Raw genomic sequence first — 21,409 nt, 5'->3', positions numbered from 1 at the left:
CAGGGTTGTAGGAAGGGTGTGTCTAGAATCAGTCGACCAAGACTTAACGAAGTTTCAGTCGAGTGATGTCAGCGTAGTTGTGGTGTTGCGATCGACACAGTCGGATGTTGTAAACCACGGTGAATATTTTTGCGATGGTATTACAAGAACGACGAAATATGCTACAACCATGATGACTAAATACTAAAACCATCAATGAAGGATGTTACGACCGATGAGATGATGTGCTACAATCAACGAGGAATGACATGCTACAACTAGCAAGACGGGTGCTATAATCATTAGGAAGAAATGATCCAAACAACATGACATAATGTTTCAAGGTCGAGTGAGGCTTGGTTAAATCATAGTCGATTGAGATTTAGTGAGCGTGTCGTGGGAAATAGTTTGTTGGAGACCCCTTTACATCTTCATTTTTCATAGTAATGCATTACACACACTCCTTCCGTTCCAAAATAAATGTCTTCAATTTTAAACTAGCTTTAGTATAAAATTATACTAAGTTTAAGAGGACTGAAGGAGTACATACAAGGAGCTAAACCACCATGGGATGAGCTTGTGCTTCATACGTACACAAGTTGCTAGCCCACTTCGTACAAGTTATCACAGATTTCACACTGGCAGAACGCACATGTAGACCAAACAGAAGACGGTCAAAGCTTATCGCGACACCTCGCGTTGACCAGGCAAAACGAAGGCAGCTCAGAGCTAACTAGACGACGGGCCTTGCGCGGAGCAGAGCAACCACGTGCGCGCGCGCCGCTGCAGGCTCACTCCGCCGTGGCGGCGCCGTCCTTGTGCTGGCCGAACTTGTGCACGGCGAGGTGGAGCTCCGCGGCGGCCACGAGGAAGTGCACGGCCTGCGCAGGCCGGAGCAGCCCCACCACGCCGCGCAGCGTCTCCAGCCTCAGCCCGTCCGCCATCTCCAGCACGCGCTTCATCGCCTCCGCCTTGGCATCCATCTCCCGCTCCATCCCCTCCGCCGCGTCCATCCCTCCTTTTCCGGCGAGCTCCACCATCCTCGTCGTCGCCAACGACTCCTATATGTTCACATTAGTTCACGAATCAAGAAACGGAGAAGAAGCTGGGGTTGGTAAACAGTTTACCTGCGCGCTGGCGGCAGCCTCCTCGATCTCCCGTTCCCTCCGGATGGTGCGGCGATGCAGCTGGTCGGCGGCCTGGAGCTGCTCCGCGGAGAGGCCGCCGAGGTCGCCGTCCCCGAGGCTGCCGCCGTCGAGGAAGGCCGGGAGCTGGGCCTCGAGCTGCACGCCGGACTTGGAGTAGAGCAGCTGGACCGCGGCGGTAGGGCGCCAGCCGCCGCACCAGAGGTAGAGGCTCTCGGTGGCGGAGATCCACGAGGGCGCGAACATGGGGAGCACATCGGCGGAGGCGGCCGCGGACTTGGCGCGGTAGTAGTTCTCGTAGTGGCCGAGGACACGGTCGACGAGGCGCCGGAGGTCAGCGTCGTGGGGCCGCGCCGTCGCCGCCGCGCGGAGCGCGGCCAGGTCACGGGACTGCTCCAAGATCCAGCACTCGAAGAACTTGGCGAAGGACTCGCCGCCGTCCGATGCCCGGGCTAGGCTGCCGTTGTGATGCTGTGGTCGCGAGGTGGCGGTCATGGTGATCCAAGTGGCTCTCGCTCCTTGTGCGTAAGAGTTGGTGGAGGTTTCGATGGCTTTGGAGTGAACTGCACTGCAGGAGCGTTTTTTAAGGCGGCAAAACGGATATACTACAACATATGATGGAGTATTTTATGAGGTGAAGACAAAAACGAGTACGAGCGAGCAGTGTATCTACACGCGCTTCTAAGGCCCTGTTTGGATACTCCACCTTAGTTAGTGGTTAGAGTTAGTTTTTAGCTCATGACTAACCCTAAACTAACTCTAACCAAATAGATGTTTGGATGAAAGGGTTAGATTGATAATAGATGCACTTTATGAAAAGAGAAAAAGTGTTTTTTAATGGGCCCCACGAGAACTAGCTCCAATTAGCATCTCTTGTCTGGTGGAAGAGAGAGAAAAAAAATATTTAATGAACCTCATGAGAACTAGCTCCAATTAGCACCTCTTGGATTGGATAGTTTTTTTTGGGTGGGTTAGATGCAACTAGCTCCAATCTAACCCTTATGTTTGGATACTTTAGGGCTGGTTGAATCCAAACTAGCTCAAACTAACTCTAGCCCATGAATCCAAACAGGGCCTAAGAGCAAGTACAATAGTATAGCCAAGTGCTGGCTATAAGTTATTGGCATGTCATCTATAGCTCACCTTATAGCCAACATGTATAATAGTTTATTGTAAAAGTGTACTACTTCTTTAATATATGGTCCACCTTTCATACTCACAAAATACCTGGGAGCACGTGCTAGAGCTGGCTCTTAGCTAAGAGCCCGCTTACCTCCTCTCTCTTCTTCTCTTTCCTCTAACTAAATAAAAATATATTAGTTTATTCCTTATAGCCAGCTGACTCAACTTTATTTTACTTGCTCTAACAGCATCTACACACCCACATAGCAAAGGATGCGCCGGCGCGCCGGCCCAAATTTTTGGCCGGCCGCGCGCGGGCCGCAGGATCCACCAACCCGCGTCGTTCGCATCGTTGGATCCGCATGCAACATTTTCTTCCCTATGCAGCAAAAATTCGATGCCATGCAGCAATTTTTTCAACGGTTGCAACAAAAAATAAAAATTGTAGCAAAAAAAATATCTATGTGATCGTAGCAAAAAACGAAGCTCATGGTACATGGTAGCAAAAGTTAAACGCCGGTTGTAACAAAAATTTACGTGACGTGTATGCAACTTTTTAGTGAACGGTTGCAGCAAAACATGATGCCGGTTGTAGCAAAAATTAACACGGTTGTAGCAAAAAGTAAAAAACATCGATTGTAACAAAAAATCCGACGAACTAGAGTTGCAACCAAACGTATATGCAGCTTTTTTACTGAGACAAAATATAGTTAAAAAACGCTTGCAGTAAAAATAACGCAGGTTGCAACATATTTAGACGAAAAATGTTGCATCCATTGACCGGAGAAGCGCGCGGATGGGAAAAATGTTGCAAGGCCCCGCGCGCGCCACCGGGCAACTAGCGCGTCGGTTCGGCCGGCGCGCGGGTGGGAAACGATTCCCCAAAGCAAATATGATCACCAAAACGTTCACGGACGCGTCCCGTTAGGGCGATGCTCTGCGCCGGCGCGTCGGTCGAAAGGCGGGCCGCCCGATCTGCCAGCTGTAGGCGGATCGCGCCGTTAGATCTTCATACAACATTTTTTCTTCGATGCAACAAATTTCGATAATATGCAGCAATTTTCGTCAACGGTTGCAACAAAAAAAATAATTATAGCAAAAAAATATCTACATGATCGTAGCAAAAAAACGAAAAAGATGATGCGTGGTAGCAAAAGTCAAACGTTGGTTGTAGAAAATATCTACGTGACGTGTATGCAACTTTTTTTAGTGAACGGTTGCAACAAAAAATGATGCCGGTTGTCGCAAAAAATAACACGGTTGTAGCAAAAGTCAAAACGCCGGTTGTAGCAAAAATCCAACAAACTCGAGTTGTAACCAAACGTATATGCAGTTTTTTTACTCGACACATGTAGTAAATAAAAACGTTTATAGCAAATATGAACGCTGGTTGCAACAAATTTAGACAAGAAAAAAAGTTGCATGGAAAACGTTTGTATCAGAATAACACATGGTTGCAGCAAATTTGACGAAAAAATGTTGCATGCACCTGCCAGCGAGGCGTGCGGCCCGCGCGCGACCGGCCAAACGATTCGGCCGGCGCGCCGGGTGAAAGCGTTTACCGTCCGTTAAGGATCAAACATGTCTTGTATTTGTTTGTTCGTGCATTCATTTTTTTCGTGATATGCCCGATCACTTGCAAATTACCGTTGGAAAGAAAAAAAAAGAAGAAAAGAATGGATAATGAAAAGGAAAAGGTGGTTCGGTTGGGGTCACGTCCTACGTGGAGGGCTTATCGGGCGTACCCGGACGCGTGGGGTGATACGAGAGGTCCAATTGGGTCGCTTTTTTCACACTCTCTCATGTTCGGTTACTGATCCGGCGCGTTCGTGGGCATATGAGGGTTCGTTTGAGCCGTCCGGCTGTATATGCTCTAAAGGCGATCTTATTGGTGGCAAAAGGTGTCCCAGATCCACGCGTGTGAATCGTTTTTAGTTTTTATAGTTTAGATTTTTAGGGTGTTCATCGCTTTGGCTCACGGTGATGATAGCGGCGCAGAATAAAGACTCTTTGAATCCTTTCCCGACGAGGGGTAAGGGGAAGAAGGAGGTGAGGGGGTAGCCGGAGATGGAAGAGAAGGCGTCACTACCACCGGAGTGGGATGTCGCCTCCTCGAAGGCCTTGTCTGCGGGCGTTGGCTTCCTCTTCTGTTTGTCTTTGACCGGAGCAATTGGAGGGCGGACGATCTTTGCAGACGGTGTTGCGGAGCGCATGATCTTCGTCGTCCCAAGCCGTTTCCTTGCCACAGACAAAGGCACGTACATCCGCGTGAACGGTGTAAAGTCAACACGTAGAGAGGCGCCCATGGTGCGGAGGCAACCGGCGGTTACATTCAAGATGCAACCAGGGCGTCGAGTGGTTGTGGCGGCGGGGAGAGATAATAGCAGGGCACTACCACACTTGGGCACGTCGTGGTGCATAGGTACCAATAGTCAAAAGTTTTGCACGTCACTACCACTTCACGCACTAATTATTGTGAAACGGGCTGACTGCCGTATAAAATCGTATTGACCATGTATCTGACATACCTGGCCCGCATGCCAGGCGACACGGTGGCGTACACGGACCTAACTTGCTACCGAACCGGCTCGGTCGCTCGTTGTGTCTCGTTCGAACCGTGTCAAACTGGACGAACCCTAGCCTTTCTCTCCCCTCTCCCTCTTTGCGCGGCAACTCCCGGCGGCGGCGATGGCGGCGGCGGTGACGTTGCGGGCGGGTATGGAGACCTTCCTGGCCTCAGGCCAGATGACCACGTAGGTCTGGCTGTGGACGACGGCGGCTCCAGTTTGTACCACTCCTCCAGTGATGATGAGGATTTGGAGGAGGAGGCGGCGCTGTCCATGGAGGACAGGGTGAAGCTGACAAAGATCTAGGTGACCAACCCTACCATTAGCCATCACTGGACCAGTGGTGCTGGTGGCGGCGTGGTGTAAGTGCCTCTACTCTATCCCTCTTTCTTCCTAATTAAAATCTGGTGGGCTAAGGTTAGTTGCTTATTTGCTATTATTTCTGTCAACTGTAATTTGCATGATGTTGTTTGGGAACTTCAGATTCACTTTGATTCGCAGCCCAATTTGGATATGAAGCTATGTAGCTCAGATGTTACATTTCTGAACCTATATGCAATGTTGCAAACACAAGGGTTTTATTTCTCTCATGAGTTGTACCACATGAAACATTTAGGCATAGGGGAGGAGAGAGAGCATGGCTTAGAATTGATTGACACAAACATCAAACTACAGCGACTGAAGAAGGAATATAAGCATAGTTTAGTTCTGAATTTGCTAGTGAGGGCAACACCAACTTCTTTATGTCAAAGAGAAGAGAGATCAAATGTCAGTAATGTCATTAATGTCTGTCATAGAGAAGAACAATTAGCAGCAATATTGTATCAACCAGCTGTTATGTATGATCTCAGTGTGCCTGCAGTTCTTGTTGTTGATCCAGAAGGTATTGTTTTTCATAGCATTGCTACTCAACCTACTGATGTGTGCACCCAAGAGAGCATAAACTTCAGAAAGGACAAGCTCAAAGTTGTAATGGAGGAAGAGCGAGTGTTTGAGCAGACACATAATAGTAGTGATGAATCTGGGGATGCATATGCCAGTGATAACAATCCTTTCTACATGGAGAAGTACATGATTTCTGAAGATGCAGAGATAATAGAGGGGGATAAATTAGCAGAGGAAGAAGATGTAGATCAAGATGAAGATTGAGATGAAAATTCAGATGAGGGACAACTACATTATGAGGGTGACACTGAGGTTGAGGATTTGTTTGAGATGGAGGAGGAGGAGGATGTCAATGTTTTTGCAAGAGAAGAGCATCCAATGCAAAAACCTACAAAAAGGAGGAAGAAACTTGAAGTTAGGAAAGGCCCCACTACTAGGTCACATTCAAGTGTATTAGAGGAGGTGAAACTTGCTTTCATTCCTTCATCAGATGAAGAAGATGATTGGTTGTTGTTTGAGGATGAAGATTATGGACCTGAGCCACTCTCATTTGTGCTACCTAAAGGGAGGAAGAGTAGGGCCAAGCAAAGGAAACCAAGGATCTGGTACAATGACAAACTTGAGCAACCACATCAGCAATTATGTTTGTACATGTGCTTTAAGGATCAACATCAATTCAGAGAAGCTTTGTTGAGCTTACACATCACACAGGCCAGAGACTTCAGGTATCACAGAAACTCAGATCAAAGGATCATTGCTTGTTGTAAGCAAGATCACTGCCAGTTTTGCATAGTTGCTACAATTATCAAAGGGGAGAATACTTTTGCTATTAAGAAAATGTGGCTGGAGCAAACTTGCCCTAACAACACAGAGAAATCAAGGATTAGTGCGAAGTGGCTTGCAAAGACCTATGAGTCATTGTTCAGGTCTAATCCCACCACTAGCATACACACTTTGATAGACAACTGCACGGAGAAGTATGGTGTTGATGTGACAAGGCACATGGCCTATACGGCCAAAAATCTTGTTGTAGAAGTTGTGCTAGGCGAGAACAAGAAGCAGTATCCAAGACTTAGGGATTATGCTCAGACCATCATGGATACAAACCCTGGTAGTAGAGTTGTAGTTACAACAGTTACTCCAAAACCTACTACAAAAATATCACATCCAGGACCAAGGTTTCATGTTATGTTCTTCTGCATAAATGGAGCAGGGGGAGATTTCTGAATGGATGCAGACCATTCATTGGTTAGTTACGCCTTTATTGCGCATCAAAAAAAATCATTGTTTACCAGTGCTTTATAGTGACATAAATTGTTCTTTGATTGTATCAGCACGTGTTGATGGATGCTTCAGTAAGCTGACCTCTGGTGCTCAAATTCTTGCTGCCACTGGAAGGGATGGCAATAACAATATTTTCCCACTTGCATTTGCTATAGTTGGACAAGAGGACACAACTAACTGGTGTTGGTTTCTGCACCAATTGAAGATATGTCTAGGAGGTGAAAGTGGGAAATTTGGTCCTTATACTATCATGTGTGATAGATAGAAGGTATGCATGCATCTTCCAGTTATTAAGTTCTGCATTAGCATTTTATGGTAGTTTTACAACAGCTAAGTTTAGCATGCTATGTGATCAGGGGCTGCTAAATATAGTAAATCAAGTTTTCCCAAACTGTCGTCAAAGATTTTGCCTTAGGCACCTCTATGCAAATTTCCAGAATGCTAGGTTTAGGGGGGAAGATCTTAAGAAATGCATGGATAATGCCAGCTATGCTTATAACCAACACAAGTTTAACATTGCCATGAACAATCTGAAAAATGAGAGTGAGGAAGCTAGGAAGTGGTTAAGTGGAATACCTAGCACACATGGGCTAGGCATGCTTTTGACACTAACTGCAAGACAGACTTGGTTGTCAACAACCTGTCTGAGGTGTTCAACAATTACATCCTAGATTTTAGGAAAAAAACTATCAGGACTATGATTGATGGTATCAAGGACAAGCAGATGGTGAGGTGGCATACGAATAGAGAGAGGGGAAAGGCAGCTCTCTGGGAGATTACACCACATTATGCTGAGAAGCTAGAGGTGGAAAATGAAAGGGCCAGATTCTGCAAACCTATCCAAGCTGGTGTAAATCTATGGCAAGTGACAAGTGGGCAGCAAACACATGTTATAAATTTGGAAGTTCATACATGTGGCTGCAGAAAGTGGGACCTTTCTCGCATACCATGCAACCATGCAATATCAGCAATTAACAAGGCAAAAAGATTTCCATAGGACTATGTGGGAAAATTCTTCAAAAAACCTTTCTACCTAGCTTCTTATCAGCTAATGATATATCCTGTTCCTGGTGAACTATTGGACAAGGACAAGTGGACCAGACATAGATCCACCCAAATTTCATGTGAAGAGGGGAATAAAGAAAGAGAAGAGAATAAAGGGCAGATTTGAGGTTCCAAAACCAAAGGATAGTTCAAGAATGGCCACTATAACATGCATCAAATGTGGGCTCCAAGGCCATAGGTACATCAACTGCAGACAACGGTTGAGGCCAAAGTTGGCTCTGAGGAAAAACAAGCATGTGGTAAACCCTTATTAATTTATTTGCATCTTTTATGTTCATGTGCTAAATAATTTTATGTTTATGTGCTTTGCAAGGCACCTACAAGATCAAGGGTTGAAGCAAGATCACAACCTGCACTTGCAAGATCACAGCCTCCACCTGCAAGATCTACAAGAAGGTCAACTAGTAGTGGCAGTGTTCATAGGCCTTTCACTACCCCAAGATTTGCTGCTGGAGGTTCATCATCTGCTCCTGCCCCAACATATGCAGTTGGAGGTTTATCATCTGCTCCTGCCCCAACATATGCAGCTGGAGGTTCATCATATGTTCAAAGGCCAACAAACCATTCTGGCTGGATGGCATTTTTTTACTGCTAGTGGTAACCATCACTCATGTACTAAGTTCTATGATGTGTACTAAGTAACTTATGGTGTACTAAGTTCTATGATGTGTACTAAGTGACTTATTATGTGCTAAGTTCTATGATCAGTACTAAGTACTAAGTGATTTTTCTGGTTCTCTGATATGCTAATGACCCAAGCCATCTATCAATGCAACATGTAGAAAGATATATAACAAACCACAACATAGTGGGGTTGAACATACATCAAGTCACTTAAACATGCATAATTCAGAGATTCTTATATTAGAACATGGGTACAAACCATAACATAGTGGAGTTCAACCTAAAACATTCAAAAGTTACAACCAGTACATCCATACATTACACTACATTAAAGAACCATGATTCACAAAAGGGCGGCACATCATACTTCTTCTTCTTCATCATCTTCATCTAAATCTTAATCTTCATCTTCATATAGCTCATCGATCCAAAATGTCCCTGATCATCTTCAACTTCTCTTGGTTCTTCTCCACTGCCTTCAACTGATCAGCAATCTCCAGCTTCAGCTCATCCCTACGTTTAATGAGATTCTCCATTCCTTTCTTCAGACCACCAATGTGAAGGTTGAGCACCCCAATGTCATCTTTGAGTTTTTCCTTGGAATTGTTCAGTTTATCAACCTGAACCTTGAAATTGTAGTTCTCTTCACTTAGCTTCTCCTTCTCCTTCAAATGATTAGCCTTCTGGTTCCTAATGACCCTGCCTTGAGCTTCTACAAGGTTCATAAGCACTAAATACTTCCCTTGAAGTTCCATTTTCTCTGCCTCTTTCTTCTCAATCTCAGTCTTCACGACAACCACAACAGCACTAGAGCTCTCTGCACCATTCACCTTATCCTGCAAATAGCTGAAATCCATGACCCTCTCCACCTAGGCATTGAGCAGTTGATTCACATCTTCTACTAGTTTGTCATAGTTTGCATCAAGATTTCTTTTCTCTTGTGTCAGATGGTGAATTTTCAAGGAACTCTCCAAGTTATCATTCCTCCTGGCACTTTTGCTGTCTTCCAACATTTCCCAAAGTTTCAACAATGCATTTTGCATTGTGGAAGGCCACTCTAGGTCTACCCACCCAACAAAACCACAATTTTGAGCTTGCTGCAATACAAAAAACACATATTATATTACTCTGTACAGCACACCAATTAAAATGTCACCACCTACATAAATAAAAACTACTATTGATTCATTTAGTAGTAATCAGTAGTAATGATTCATTTAGTTAAAATGTCACCACCTACATAAATAAAAAACGAGCAGTACTAATGACCACTATTTGACATAAACAATGAGCTTCTGCACTTGTAACTAAACAATGACTACATACAACTTGACATAAACAATGAGCTTCTGCTCTTGTAACTAAGCTCATTCTCTAGTAGTACTACACATGAAATAAGAATGACCATTTTGTAATAAATAATGACCATCAGCAGGAACTAAGCTCAATCTTTAGTAGTACTACACAGGAAATAAGAATGCCTGTTTGAAATAAACAATGACCATCAGCAGGAACTAAGCATTATAGAGCCTAAACTAAGCATCACCAAAAACAGAGCAACCACAAGACAGATCATACTGTGAAAAATGTAAATACAAAATATATCACACGAATTCTTACCAGTTGAGCACACACTAAAAACCTCCTGCCTGTCTCAAATCCTTCAAATGCTACGCGATGCTCAAGTGGCTGCCGATGCTCCGAGCAAACATCCAGGACCGAAATCTCGATGCACATGTAGTCTTCGTCTTCGAAGCTAGCACGAATCTTGAGAACCAACCAAAAATCAGAGACAAATCTCCCCCCCCCCCCAAGTCAAGAAACAGAAACCCTAACCTTAGCTTTACAACTGACCTGATACTGCATGCCGTCGGAGGAAGAGCTGATGTCCAGGCTGGACATGTCGTTGCTACTTTCATCCTCATAAACCATGGCGCGGCGGCGGTGGTGGCGGTGGTTGACGATCGGCGGTGAGGGGCAGAGGCGAGGGAGTGCGAGGAGAAGGGCGAGAAAGGAGGCATCTGGCTCGGTCGACGGGGCCCGAGCGAGTTACAGTGAGCGGCAGAGCCGGTTCGGTCCGTGTACGCCACCGTGGCGCCTGACATGTGGGTCACGTATGTCAGATACGTGGTGAATATGGGTTTATACGGGTGTCAGTCCGTTTCACAACAATTAGTCTGTGAAGTGGTACTGACATGCAAAACTTCTAACTATTGATACATATCCGTCACGACGTGTCCAAGTGTGATAGTGTCTTGCAATTATCTCTGCGGAGACCAGAACCAACCTGTGGCAGCTACACAAATTTAGGCTGGTGGGAGAAATTTTAGGTTTAAGTCCTTAGTTTTTTGAAAACTTAACCGTTCCTTTTTTAGGGCTCGGTTAAAGATGCCCTTGGATGCATATGTGAGCGCCTACTTTTTTTTTTTTTTTTTGATATCATGTGAGCGCCTACTTGGTGGAGGTGTGTCCACGTCCTAAGGGTGGGGATCATCTTTTTTATAGTGGTTATGGTGATGAGAATGGGAGCAGAGAATCGCATACTGCCGTCGCACTGGCGACGATAGTCTTATCGTCGTCACACTTGCCAGTTTAGTCCACGCGACGTGATTCTCTTTCTCCAAAGTGTAAATTATCCACGACACCTTTCTTCATCAGAAGATAAAAAAGGATATAAAGTAGTAAAACATTTAGTGGACGGCGGTGTTCCACGCGCGAGGGATGAGTAGACTGGGAGAAATGTTTTGCCGCGGCCGGCGCAGTTGGCCGCTTTGGTACATCGCCCCTCGATCGGATGATGCGCTCCATCGCCACATTTTGGACGCTCGCAGTGCGCATACCGATCCAGACAGAGCCGGTGCCGGTGGTGACCATGTCGGCACGATGACACTAGTCACGTCACGTGGGTCGTGGGCTAGCTGGGATCGCCGGGCAAGTTGGCCACTTGGGACCGGGGTGACGGCCAGGTTCCCGAGACCGAGAGAGGGGTTCTGGAGGCTATCGACGGGGATTTTGTTTATGCATGCACGCAGTCGCAAGTTGATGGCGACGTTCGTCGGTTCTTGCTTGGCGGCGAAGGAAAAAAGGCGTTGCGCGGCTCCTTGCGGCGGCGCACAGGGCACACGGTAGAAGATATGCTTGGCGGCCAGCTCGGGTGGTTTCGGCCGGGTGAAGACGGCGGACGTCGTGTGGCATGGGGAGACACGGCACATGGTTTTCTGCTGCTCTCTACCGACTCTAGGTGGTGGAGCACGTAAGAATACCGCCAACAAGCGCGCGCACCTCAGCAGCGCCCGCGGCCACGGCCACCACCCTACCGCGATCCATAGGAACACAATTACGAGCAAGCTAGAACGTGTTTGCTTGCTGCCAATACCTTCGATCAGGCTGGTTGTAATGGATAGTATCATATAATAGTATCATGCATATGATACTAGTGTGTGATACCACATCCGTAATGCATAGTATCATATGTTAGTATCATAGTGTAGTTTATTTATTGTCATGCAAGACACATAATAGCACATCATTTAATATGATACGGTATCATGATATGATACTCAACCCTCTCTTTCATTTAATCATATGCCACCTCATCGAAAATGCTAGTTGGCATGCATGATACTACCTATGATACTACCATTACGGTCAGCCTCAGGCTCGTGGGAAGAAATCGACATGTTTGGCTGTCTGCCCCGCATCCAAATCAAGATCTTGATTCGCACGAACCTTAAAACGATGCTTAATCAGGTGCACTAAGAACGATTGAATCGATAGTTTATAGCGAGTCAGCCTCGGACGATCGGGGAGCGCCGTGCTGCGCAACTCTGGATAGGAAGATGACAGCGGTGATGGTGCGTCTATGAAAAAGCGACGGGACGAATTCACGTCACCGCCCGTCGATTCGGTCACCCTATATAGCCAGGGTGACCGGTGGTGGGGTCACCTACTAGTGGGTCATGGATCAGACATTCAAGGTGCACCTAGGTCCCACACGACCATTAAAGTCCGTGGACTACATATGCATTCACATGCATACACGGGATCCATTCGGACCGATGGGTCACTCAAACATTTTTCAGTCAGTCAGTCATACACCAGCACTTGGATAGAGACAAGCATGGACGACAAGGTAGTTTCAACGACCGAGGGACTTAAAACCATACATGAAGTGCAATCAAGACCGTTAGAGCTACAGCTTATAGTGACATCAATAGTTACCCACATTGAATGCCCTTCAAACGAAGCATGATGGGTCCTTGTGAATTCTATATAAGCCACCTCAGAGCTCCGTGGCAATGGTTCATCATTTGTTGTAATCAGACGCTCACAGAGAAAACACAAGCCTCCGGCCACAAGATGCAGGGTCTTTACATCCTCCGAGAGGGGACCGAACTCGCTGAATCTGAGTGACACTTGCGTCGTAGCTAGGCTCCGCCCCTCATCCGTACCCTTAGTATTCATTGCGAGGATCGTTCCCACGACAGGTGGCGCATACCATGAGGATGCGCGTCTAGCGATTTACGGTGCAAGTGGAGTTTTTCCGGTCACCATGATGGCCCTCGACAGAGAGATCTTGTTCGGTTCCCCCAGCTTCATCGCCGAAGACTCGACGTGCCTCCAGGAAGCTCTGCTGGACGCGGACGCGCTGCCTGCCCGCGGTGCGGCGCATTTCCGTGCAACTTCCTTCGGAGTCCTTCTCCAGTAGTTGTCGGTCCCGTACCGCACGACACCCCTTCACTCTGTTGTACACCGTCGGAAGCGCTCCGGGCGCTCACGGCTCTAGCGATGTATCAAGGATGATGTGGCTCTTTAGATCATGGTGTAGCATGTGGCCACGCTCGATTCCGATGAGCCCACGCTCAGCTTGTTCCCCTCCTCGTGTGACGGCTCCTCCGACGAATCTGAGTGCCGGACAGCAAGCCAGCTGCAGAAATTCTGATTGCCGGCATAGCTCGAGGACCTCATGGGTTCTCCGCAGGAAATTCCCATGGACGGGATGAAGATGGCCACCATAACAACACCGATGCCGTCAAAGTTTTCCAGCCGCTCACTCAGGAGCAGCGTGAGGAACTCGGACAGAGGAACGAGCATGCCCTGCTAACCCCTATTACCGGGACCACCCAGGAAGAGATAGCTTTGGAGGCAGTGCATCAGGCCACTTTGGTCGAGCGCGAGCGGCTCGAGCGGTTGTAGAGGTCACTTGAGAGCCGAGCAGCCCAGCTCCAGCCGACATCGCTAGTGATTGTTCCCGAACGATCACCCCCGCAATTACCATGTGATGCGCACCCCGCTGCAGAATTTGGCCGCAGCCACTCGTACCGCTGATTCCATTTAGCCATTTGATTGCATAGCTGGGGAAGGCATTTGGCAGATTCAGATGCTCCTGAAAACAGCTTTGGAGCAGAATTCCGTGGTGTCGCAGTCACACAACCGCATCCACAACAAGTCCGTCCGGGCGGACACGGTGCAATCTGTTGGGGAACGTCGCATGGGAAACAAAAAATTTCCTACGCGCACGAAGACCTATCATGGTGATGTCCATCTACGGGGGGGGGGGGGATTTCAGATCTACGTACCCTTGTAGATCACACAATAGGAAGCGTTAATAAACGCGGTTGATGTAGTGGAACGTCCTCACGTCCCTCGATCCGCCTCGCAAACCGTTCCATGAACCGTCCCGCGATCCGTCCCACGATCCGCTCCGATCTAGTGCGAAATGGACGGCACCTCCGCGTTCAGCACACGTACAGCTCGACGATGATCTCGGCCTTCTTGATCCAGCAAGAGAGACAGAGAGGTAGATGAGTTCTTCGGCAGCGTGATGGCGCTCCGGAGGTTGGTGCTGATCTTATCTCAGCAGGGCTCCGCCCGAGCTCCGCAGAAACGCGATCTAGAGGAAAAACCGTGGAGGTATGTGGTCGGGCTGCCGTGGCAAAGTTGTCTCAAATCAGCCCTAATACCTCAGTATATATAGGAGGGAGGGGAGGGGCCTTGCCTTGAGGCTCAAGGATCCCCAAGGGCTTCGGCCGAAGGGGGGGAGGAGGAATCCTCCTCCAATCCTAGTCCAACTAGGATTGGAAGGTGGAGTCCTTCCCTTCCTTCCCACTTCCCCCTTTTTCTCTCTTTGATTTTTCTTATCTCCTGCGCAAGGGCTTTCTTGGGCTTGCCCACCAGCCCAGTAAGGGCTGGTGCGGCACCCCTAAGGCCTATGGGCTTCCCCGGGGTGGGCTGCCCCCCTGGTGAACATCCGGAACCCATTCGTCACTCCCGGTACATTCCCGGTAATGCCGAAAACTTTCCGGTAATCAAATGAGGTCATCCTGTATATCAATCTTCATCTCTGGACCATTCCGGAAACCCTCGTGACGTCCCTGATCTCATCCAGGACTCTGAACAACATTCGGTAACCAACCATATAACTCAAATACGTATAAAACAACGCCGAACCTTAAGTGTGCTGACCCTGCGGGTTCGAGAACTATGTAGACATGACCCGAGGGACTCCTCGGTCAATATCCAATAGCGGGACCTGGATGCCATATTGGATCCTACATATTCTACGAAGATCTTATCGTTTGAACCTCAGTGCCAAGGATTCATATAATCCCGTATGTCATTCCCTTTGTCCTTCGGTATGTTACTTGCCCGAGATTCGATCGTCAGTATCTGCATACCTATTTCAATCTCGTTTACCGGCAAGTATCTTTACTCATTCCGTAATACAAGACCCCGTGACTTACAATAAGTCACATTGCTTGCAAGGCTTGTGTGTGATGTTGTATTACCGAGTGGGCCCCGAGATACCTCTCGTCACACGGAGTGACAAATCCCAGTCTTGATCCATATTAACTCAACGAACACCTTCGGAGACACCTGTAGAGCATTTTTATAGTCACACAGTTACGTTGTGACGTTTGATACACACAAAGGATTCCTCCGGTGTCAGTGAGTTATATGATCTCATGGTCATGGGAATAAATACTTGATACGCAGAAAACAGTAGCAACAAAATGACACGATCAACATGCTACGTCTATTAGTTTGGGTCTAGTCCATCACATGATTCACCCAATGTTGTGATCCAGTTATCAAGCAACAACACCTTGTACATAGTCAGAAGACCCTGACTATCCTTGATCAACTGGCTAGCCAACTAGAGGCTTGCTAGGGACAGTGTTTTGTCTATGTATCCACACATGTATCTAAGTCTTCATTCAATACAATTATAGCATGGATAATAAACGATTATCTTGATACAGGAATTATAATAATAACTTATTCATCATTGCCTCTAGGGCATAATTCCAACACAATCGGCCCATAGTCAGCTTGCACCAGGGAGGCATCGTTGCTCCCCTCCTCCAAGAGACCAATACGGAGACCAGAGGCCTGAGGACCACCATCGTAGTCGGACGCCCCCTCCGAAGGGGTGGATCATATGGATAAGGATCCTATGACGACAGACGGCCTTACGAATGAAACAACTAGAGTGTATACACGATGTACAAAGACTCATAGGCTGCCTGGCGGCCCGGAACATATGCATATCAAGACTTGGTGAGAAGGCACTGCCTCTTTACTGATTGATGAAGAAGTGTGACAAGTTCGATGGACGACTGAAGCACAAGATATATTCCAAGAACTTAAATATTTGCTTTCCACCCAATCGGTGTTAGTTGCTCCGGGCAGCCGAGAGCATGTGCACTTGTATATTGCATCCACAAACCAATTGGTCAGGACCGTGCTCACTATGGAATGCGAGGAGCAAGGAAAGGCGTTCAAGGTGAAACGACCCATCTATTACATGTGAGAGGTTCTGACCCCTTCCAAACAAAGGTACCTGCATTACCAAAAGTTGGTCTATGGCATTTACTTGACTGTGAAGAAGGTGGTCCATTACTTCCAAGACCATTAGGTCACTGATACCAGTGATGCGCCCTTGTTGAAGATCCTCAACAACAGAGACGCCATTGGACGAGTGGCAAAATGGGCAATTGAGCTCCTTCCGGTGGAGATCAAGTTTGAATCAAGAAACGCAATTAAGTACCAAGCCCTAGTGGATTTCCTAGCCGAGTGGGTCGACCAAGAACAACCAGCCCCGAGCCTCCGCAAGTACCGGACAATGTTCATTGATGGATCTAAGATGCTCAATGGCTCAGGGACTGGAGTGGTCCTAATTTCCTCCAGGGGAGATCGACTGAGTTATGTGCTCTAGTTTCACTTCGACCCATCCAACAATGAGGCCGAGCATGAAACTCTCCTATATGGTCTGCGCATGGCCATCTCACTCGACATACGCCTTTTGATGGTCTATGACGACTCGGACCTCGTGATGAATCAGGTAATGAAGGAACGGGATATCCAAAGCCGAGCGATGATAGGGTACTGCAATGCCATCACACAACTGGAGAAGAACTTTGAGGGTTTGGAGTTACATCATGTACCCCTAGTCAAAAATTAGGCAGCAGGCGATTTGGCCAAGATCGGGTCCATTCGACGAGCTGTGCCCAAAGATGTGTTCCTAAAGCACCTGCACGCCCCAACCATCAAAGAAGATCCCCTCATAGCGGAGCCCCCACAATCAGTCGGTCCGATCGATCCATTTGAAGTTGACGTCCCAGGAGTGGTTGACTTATTCCACAAGAAGTTCATAATAATCCGTGAGTGGACTCAGCCCTACATAGCGTACCTGCTATGGTAGGAGCTCCCTGAATACGAAATGGAGGCTTGCCAGATTGTCCGACGATCCAAGGCCTTCACAATAATGGGAAATCAGTTATACAAGAAAAGCATCACCAGGGTCACTCAACGTTGTATTTTCCCATAGGAAGGGCTACAAATTTTGCATGAGATTTACTCGGGAACTTGTGGCCATCACGCTTCCTCTCAGACGTTGGTTGCCTAGGCCTTTCGAGAGGGTCTCTATTGGCCCCACACCAACGAAGCAGCGGGAGACATCGTGGAGCTATGTGTAGGATGCCAGTTCTACAAGAATTAGTAGCACAAGTCCGCATCTACACTAAAGAAAATTACGCTCACCTAGTCATTTTCTATTTGAGGTATCAGCATGGTCGGGCCCTGACGGACGGTGACGAGTGGATTCTGTTGGAAATATGCCCTAGAGGCAATAATAAATTAGTTATTATTATATTTCTTGGTTCATGATAATCATTTATTATCCATGCTATAATTGTATTGATTGGAAACACAATACTTGTGTGGATACATAGACAAAACACTGTCCCTAGTAAGCCTCTAGTTGACTAGCTCGTTGATCAAAGATGGTCAAGGTTTCCTGGCCATAGGCAAGTGTTGTCACTTGATAACGGGATCACATCATTAGGAGAATCATGTGATGGACTAGACCCAAACTAATAGACGTAGCATGTTGATCGTGTCATTTTGTTGCTACTGTTTTCTGCGTGTCAAGTATTTATTCCTATGACCATGAGATCATATAACTCACTGACACCGGAGGAATGCTTTGTGTGTATCAAACGTCGCAACGTAACTGGGTGACTATAAAGATGCTCTACACGTATCTCCGAAAGGTGTTAGTTGAGTTAGTATGGATCAAGACTGGGATTTGTCACTCCGTGTAACGGAGAGGTATCTCGGGGCCCACTCGGTAATACAACATCACACACAAGCCTTGCAAGCAATGTAACTTAGTGTAAGTTGCGGGATCTTGTATTACGGAACGAGTAAAGAGACTTGCCGGTAAACGAGATTGAAATAGGTATACGGATACTGACGATCGAATCTCGGGCAAGTAACATACCGAAGGACAAAGGGAATGACATACGGGATTATATGAATCCTTGGCACTGAGGTTCAAACGATAAGATCTTCGTAGAATATGTAGGATCCAATATGGGCATCCAGGTCCCGCTATTGGATATTGACCGAGGAGTCTCTCGGGTCATGTCTACATAGTTCTCGAACCCGCAGGGTCTGCACACTTAAGGTTCGACGTTGTTTTATGCGTATTTGAGTTATATTGTTGGTTACCGAATGTTGTTCGGAGTCCCGGATGAGATCAGGGACGTCACGAGGGTTTCCGGAATGGTCCGGAAACGAAGATTGATATATAGGATGACCTCATTTGGTTACCGGAAGGTTTTCGTGCATTACCGGAAAAGTTTCGGGCTCATCGGTAGTGTACCGGGAGTGCCGGGAGGGGTGCCGGGGACCATCGGGAGGGGTGTCACGCCCCAAGGGGTCTCATGGGCTATGGGAAGAGATAAACCAGCCCCTAGTGGGCTGGAATAAGTTCCCACTAAGGCCCATAAGGTTTGAGAAGGAAAAAACACAAGGTGGAAAGAGTTTCCAAGTGGGAAGGTGGAATCCTACTCCAAGTAGGATTGGAGTAGGACTCCTCCACCTCCAATTTCGGCCAAACCTTGAGGGTTTGAGGCTGCCTCTTCCCTCCCCCTCCCTCCTATATATACTGAGGTATTAGGGCTGATTTGAGACAACTTTTGCCACGGCAGCCCGACCACATATCTCCACGGTTTTACCTCTAGATCGCGTTTCTGTGGAGCTCGGGCGGAGCCCTGCTGAGATTAGATCACCACCAACCTCCGGAGCGCCGTCACGCTGCCGGAGAACTCATCTACCTCTCCGTCTATCTTGCTGGATCAAGAAGGCCGAGATCATCGTCGAGCTGTACGTGTGCTGAACGCGGAGGTGCCGTCCGTTCGGCACTAGATCGTGGGACTGATCGTGGGACGGTTCGCGGGGCGGATCGAGGGACGTGAGGACGTTCCACTACATCAACCGCGTTCACTAACGCTTCTGCTGTGCGATCTACAAGGGTACGTAGATCGGAAATCCCCTCTCGTAGATGGACATCACCATGATAGGTCTTCGTGCGCGTAGGAAATTTTTGTTTCCCATGCGACGTTCCCCAACAGTGGCATCATGAGCTAGGTTCATGCGTAGATGTCTTCTCGAGTAGAACACAAAAGTTTTTGTGGGCGGTGATGTGCGTTTTGCTGCCCTCCTTAGTCTTTTCTTGATTCCGCGGTATTGTTGGATCGAAGCGGCTCGGACCGACATTACTCGTACGCTTACGAGAGACTGGTTTCATCGCTACGAGTAACTCCGTTGCTCAAAGATGACTGGCGAGTGTCAGTTTCTCCAACTTTAGTTGAATCGGAATTGACCGAGGAGGTCCTTGGATGAGGTTAAGTAGCAATTCATATATCTCCGTTGTGGTGTTTGCGTAAGTAAGATGCGATCCTACTAGATACCCATTGTCACCACGTAAAACATGCAACAACAAAATTAGAGGACGTCTGACTTGTTTTTGCAGGGTATGCTTGTGATGTGATATGGCCAACGATGTGATGTGATATATTGGATGTATGAGATGATCATGTTGTAATAGTTAATATCGACTTGCACGTCGATGGTACGGCAACCGGCAGGAGCCATGGGGTTGTCTTTATAACTAACGTTTGTTCTTGCAGATGCGTTTACTATTTTGCTAGGACGTAGCTTTAGTAGTAATAGCATGAGTAGCACGACAACCCCGATTGCGACACGTTGATGGAGATCATGATGATGGAGATCATGGTGTGACGCCGGTGACAAGAAGATCGTGCCGGTGCTTTGGTGATGAAGATCAAGAAGCACGTGATGATGGCCATATCATGTCACTTATGAATTGCATGTGATGTTAATCCTTTTATGCACCTTATTTTGCTTAGAACAACGGTAGCATTATGAGGTGATCTCTCACTAAAATTTCAAGACGAAATTGTGTTCTCCCCGACTGTGCACCGTTGCGACAGTTCGTCGTTTCGAGACACCACGTGATGATCGGGTGTGATAGACTCAACGTTCACATACAACGGGTGCAAAACAGTTGCACACGCAGAACACTCGGGTTAAGCTTGACGAGCCTAGCATGTGCAGACATGGCCTCGGAACACATGAGACCGAAAGGTCGAGCATGAATCGTATGGTTGATATGATTAGCATAGAGATGCTTACCACTGAAACTATTCTCGACTCACGTGATGATCGGACTTGAGATAGTGGATTTGGATCATGTACCACTCAAATGACTAGACAGATGTACTTTTTGAGTGGGAGTTCTTAAGTAATATGATTAATTGAACTAATTATCATGAACATAGTCTAATGGTCTTTGCGAATTACGATGTAGCTTGCGCTATAGCTCTACTGTTTTTATATGTTCCTAGAGAAAATTTAGTTGAAAATTGATAGTAGCAAAACTTTGCAGACTGGGTCTGTAAAACCGAGGATTGTCCTCATTGCTGCGCAGAAGGATTATGTCCTTAATGCACCACTCGGTGTGCTGCACCTCAAGCGTCGTCTGTGGATGCTATGAACATCCGACATACACGTTTCTGATGACTACACAATAGTTCAGTGCAAAATACTTAATGGCTTAGAACCAAGGCGTCGAAAACGTTGTAAAACGTCACGGAACATAAGTGATGTTCTAAAGAGATGAAATTGTGATTTCATGCTTGTGCCCTTGTTAAGAGGTACGAGACCTCCGACAGGATTCTTTGTCCACAAAGTAAAGGAGAAAGGCTCAATCGTTGAGCGTGTGCTCAGATTGTCTGAGTACGACAATCGCTTGAATCAAGTGGGAGTTAATCTTCCAGATGAGATAGTGATAGTTCTCCAAAGTCACTGCCACCAAGCTGTGAGAGCTTCGTGATGAACTATAACATATCAAGGATACATACAATGATC

At 47.0% G+C, this 21,409-nt stretch overlaps 1 protein-coding gene across 1 annotated transcript; it reads right to left on the bottom strand.

Annotated features, from left to right (window-relative positions):
* Positions 1-448: 448 nt before the first annotated feature.
* Positions 449-1,766, bottom strand: LOC123439474 (protein DELAY OF GERMINATION 1-like). The gene is made up of 2 exons (XM_045116186.1): positions 1,107-1,766; positions 449-1,040 (listed from the first exon to the last, which is right to left on the bottom strand). The coding sequence occupies exons 1-2, from the start codon at positions 1,617-1,619 to the stop codon at positions 771-773; spliced, it is 783 nt and encodes a 260-aa protein (XP_044972121.1). The 5' UTR covers positions 1,620-1,766; the 3' UTR covers positions 449-770.
* Positions 1,767-21,409: the final 19,643 nt, after the last annotated feature.

Source organism: Hordeum vulgare, chromosome 3H (assembly GCF_904849725.1).
Source record: "Hordeum vulgare subsp. vulgare chromosome 3H, MorexV3_pseudomolecules_assembly, whole genome shotgun sequence".
Lineage (NCBI taxonomy): Eukaryota > Viridiplantae > Streptophyta > Magnoliopsida > Poales > Poaceae > Hordeum > Hordeum vulgare.
The sequence above is the reverse complement of the archived record's forward strand: the minus strand, read 5'-3'. Positions and strand labels throughout refer to the sequence as shown.

Bases quoted from the DNA above. Each gene is read 5' to 3' on its own strand.
- LOC123439474 (XM_045116186.1), bottom strand. From the start codon at position 1,619: ATGACCGCCACCTCGCGACCACAGCATCACAACGGCAGCCTAGCCCGG. The intron at 1,041-1,106 runs GTAAACTGTTTA...GTGAACATATAG, and splicing joins AGGCTGCCGCCAGCGCGCAG to GAGTCGTTGGCGACGACGAG.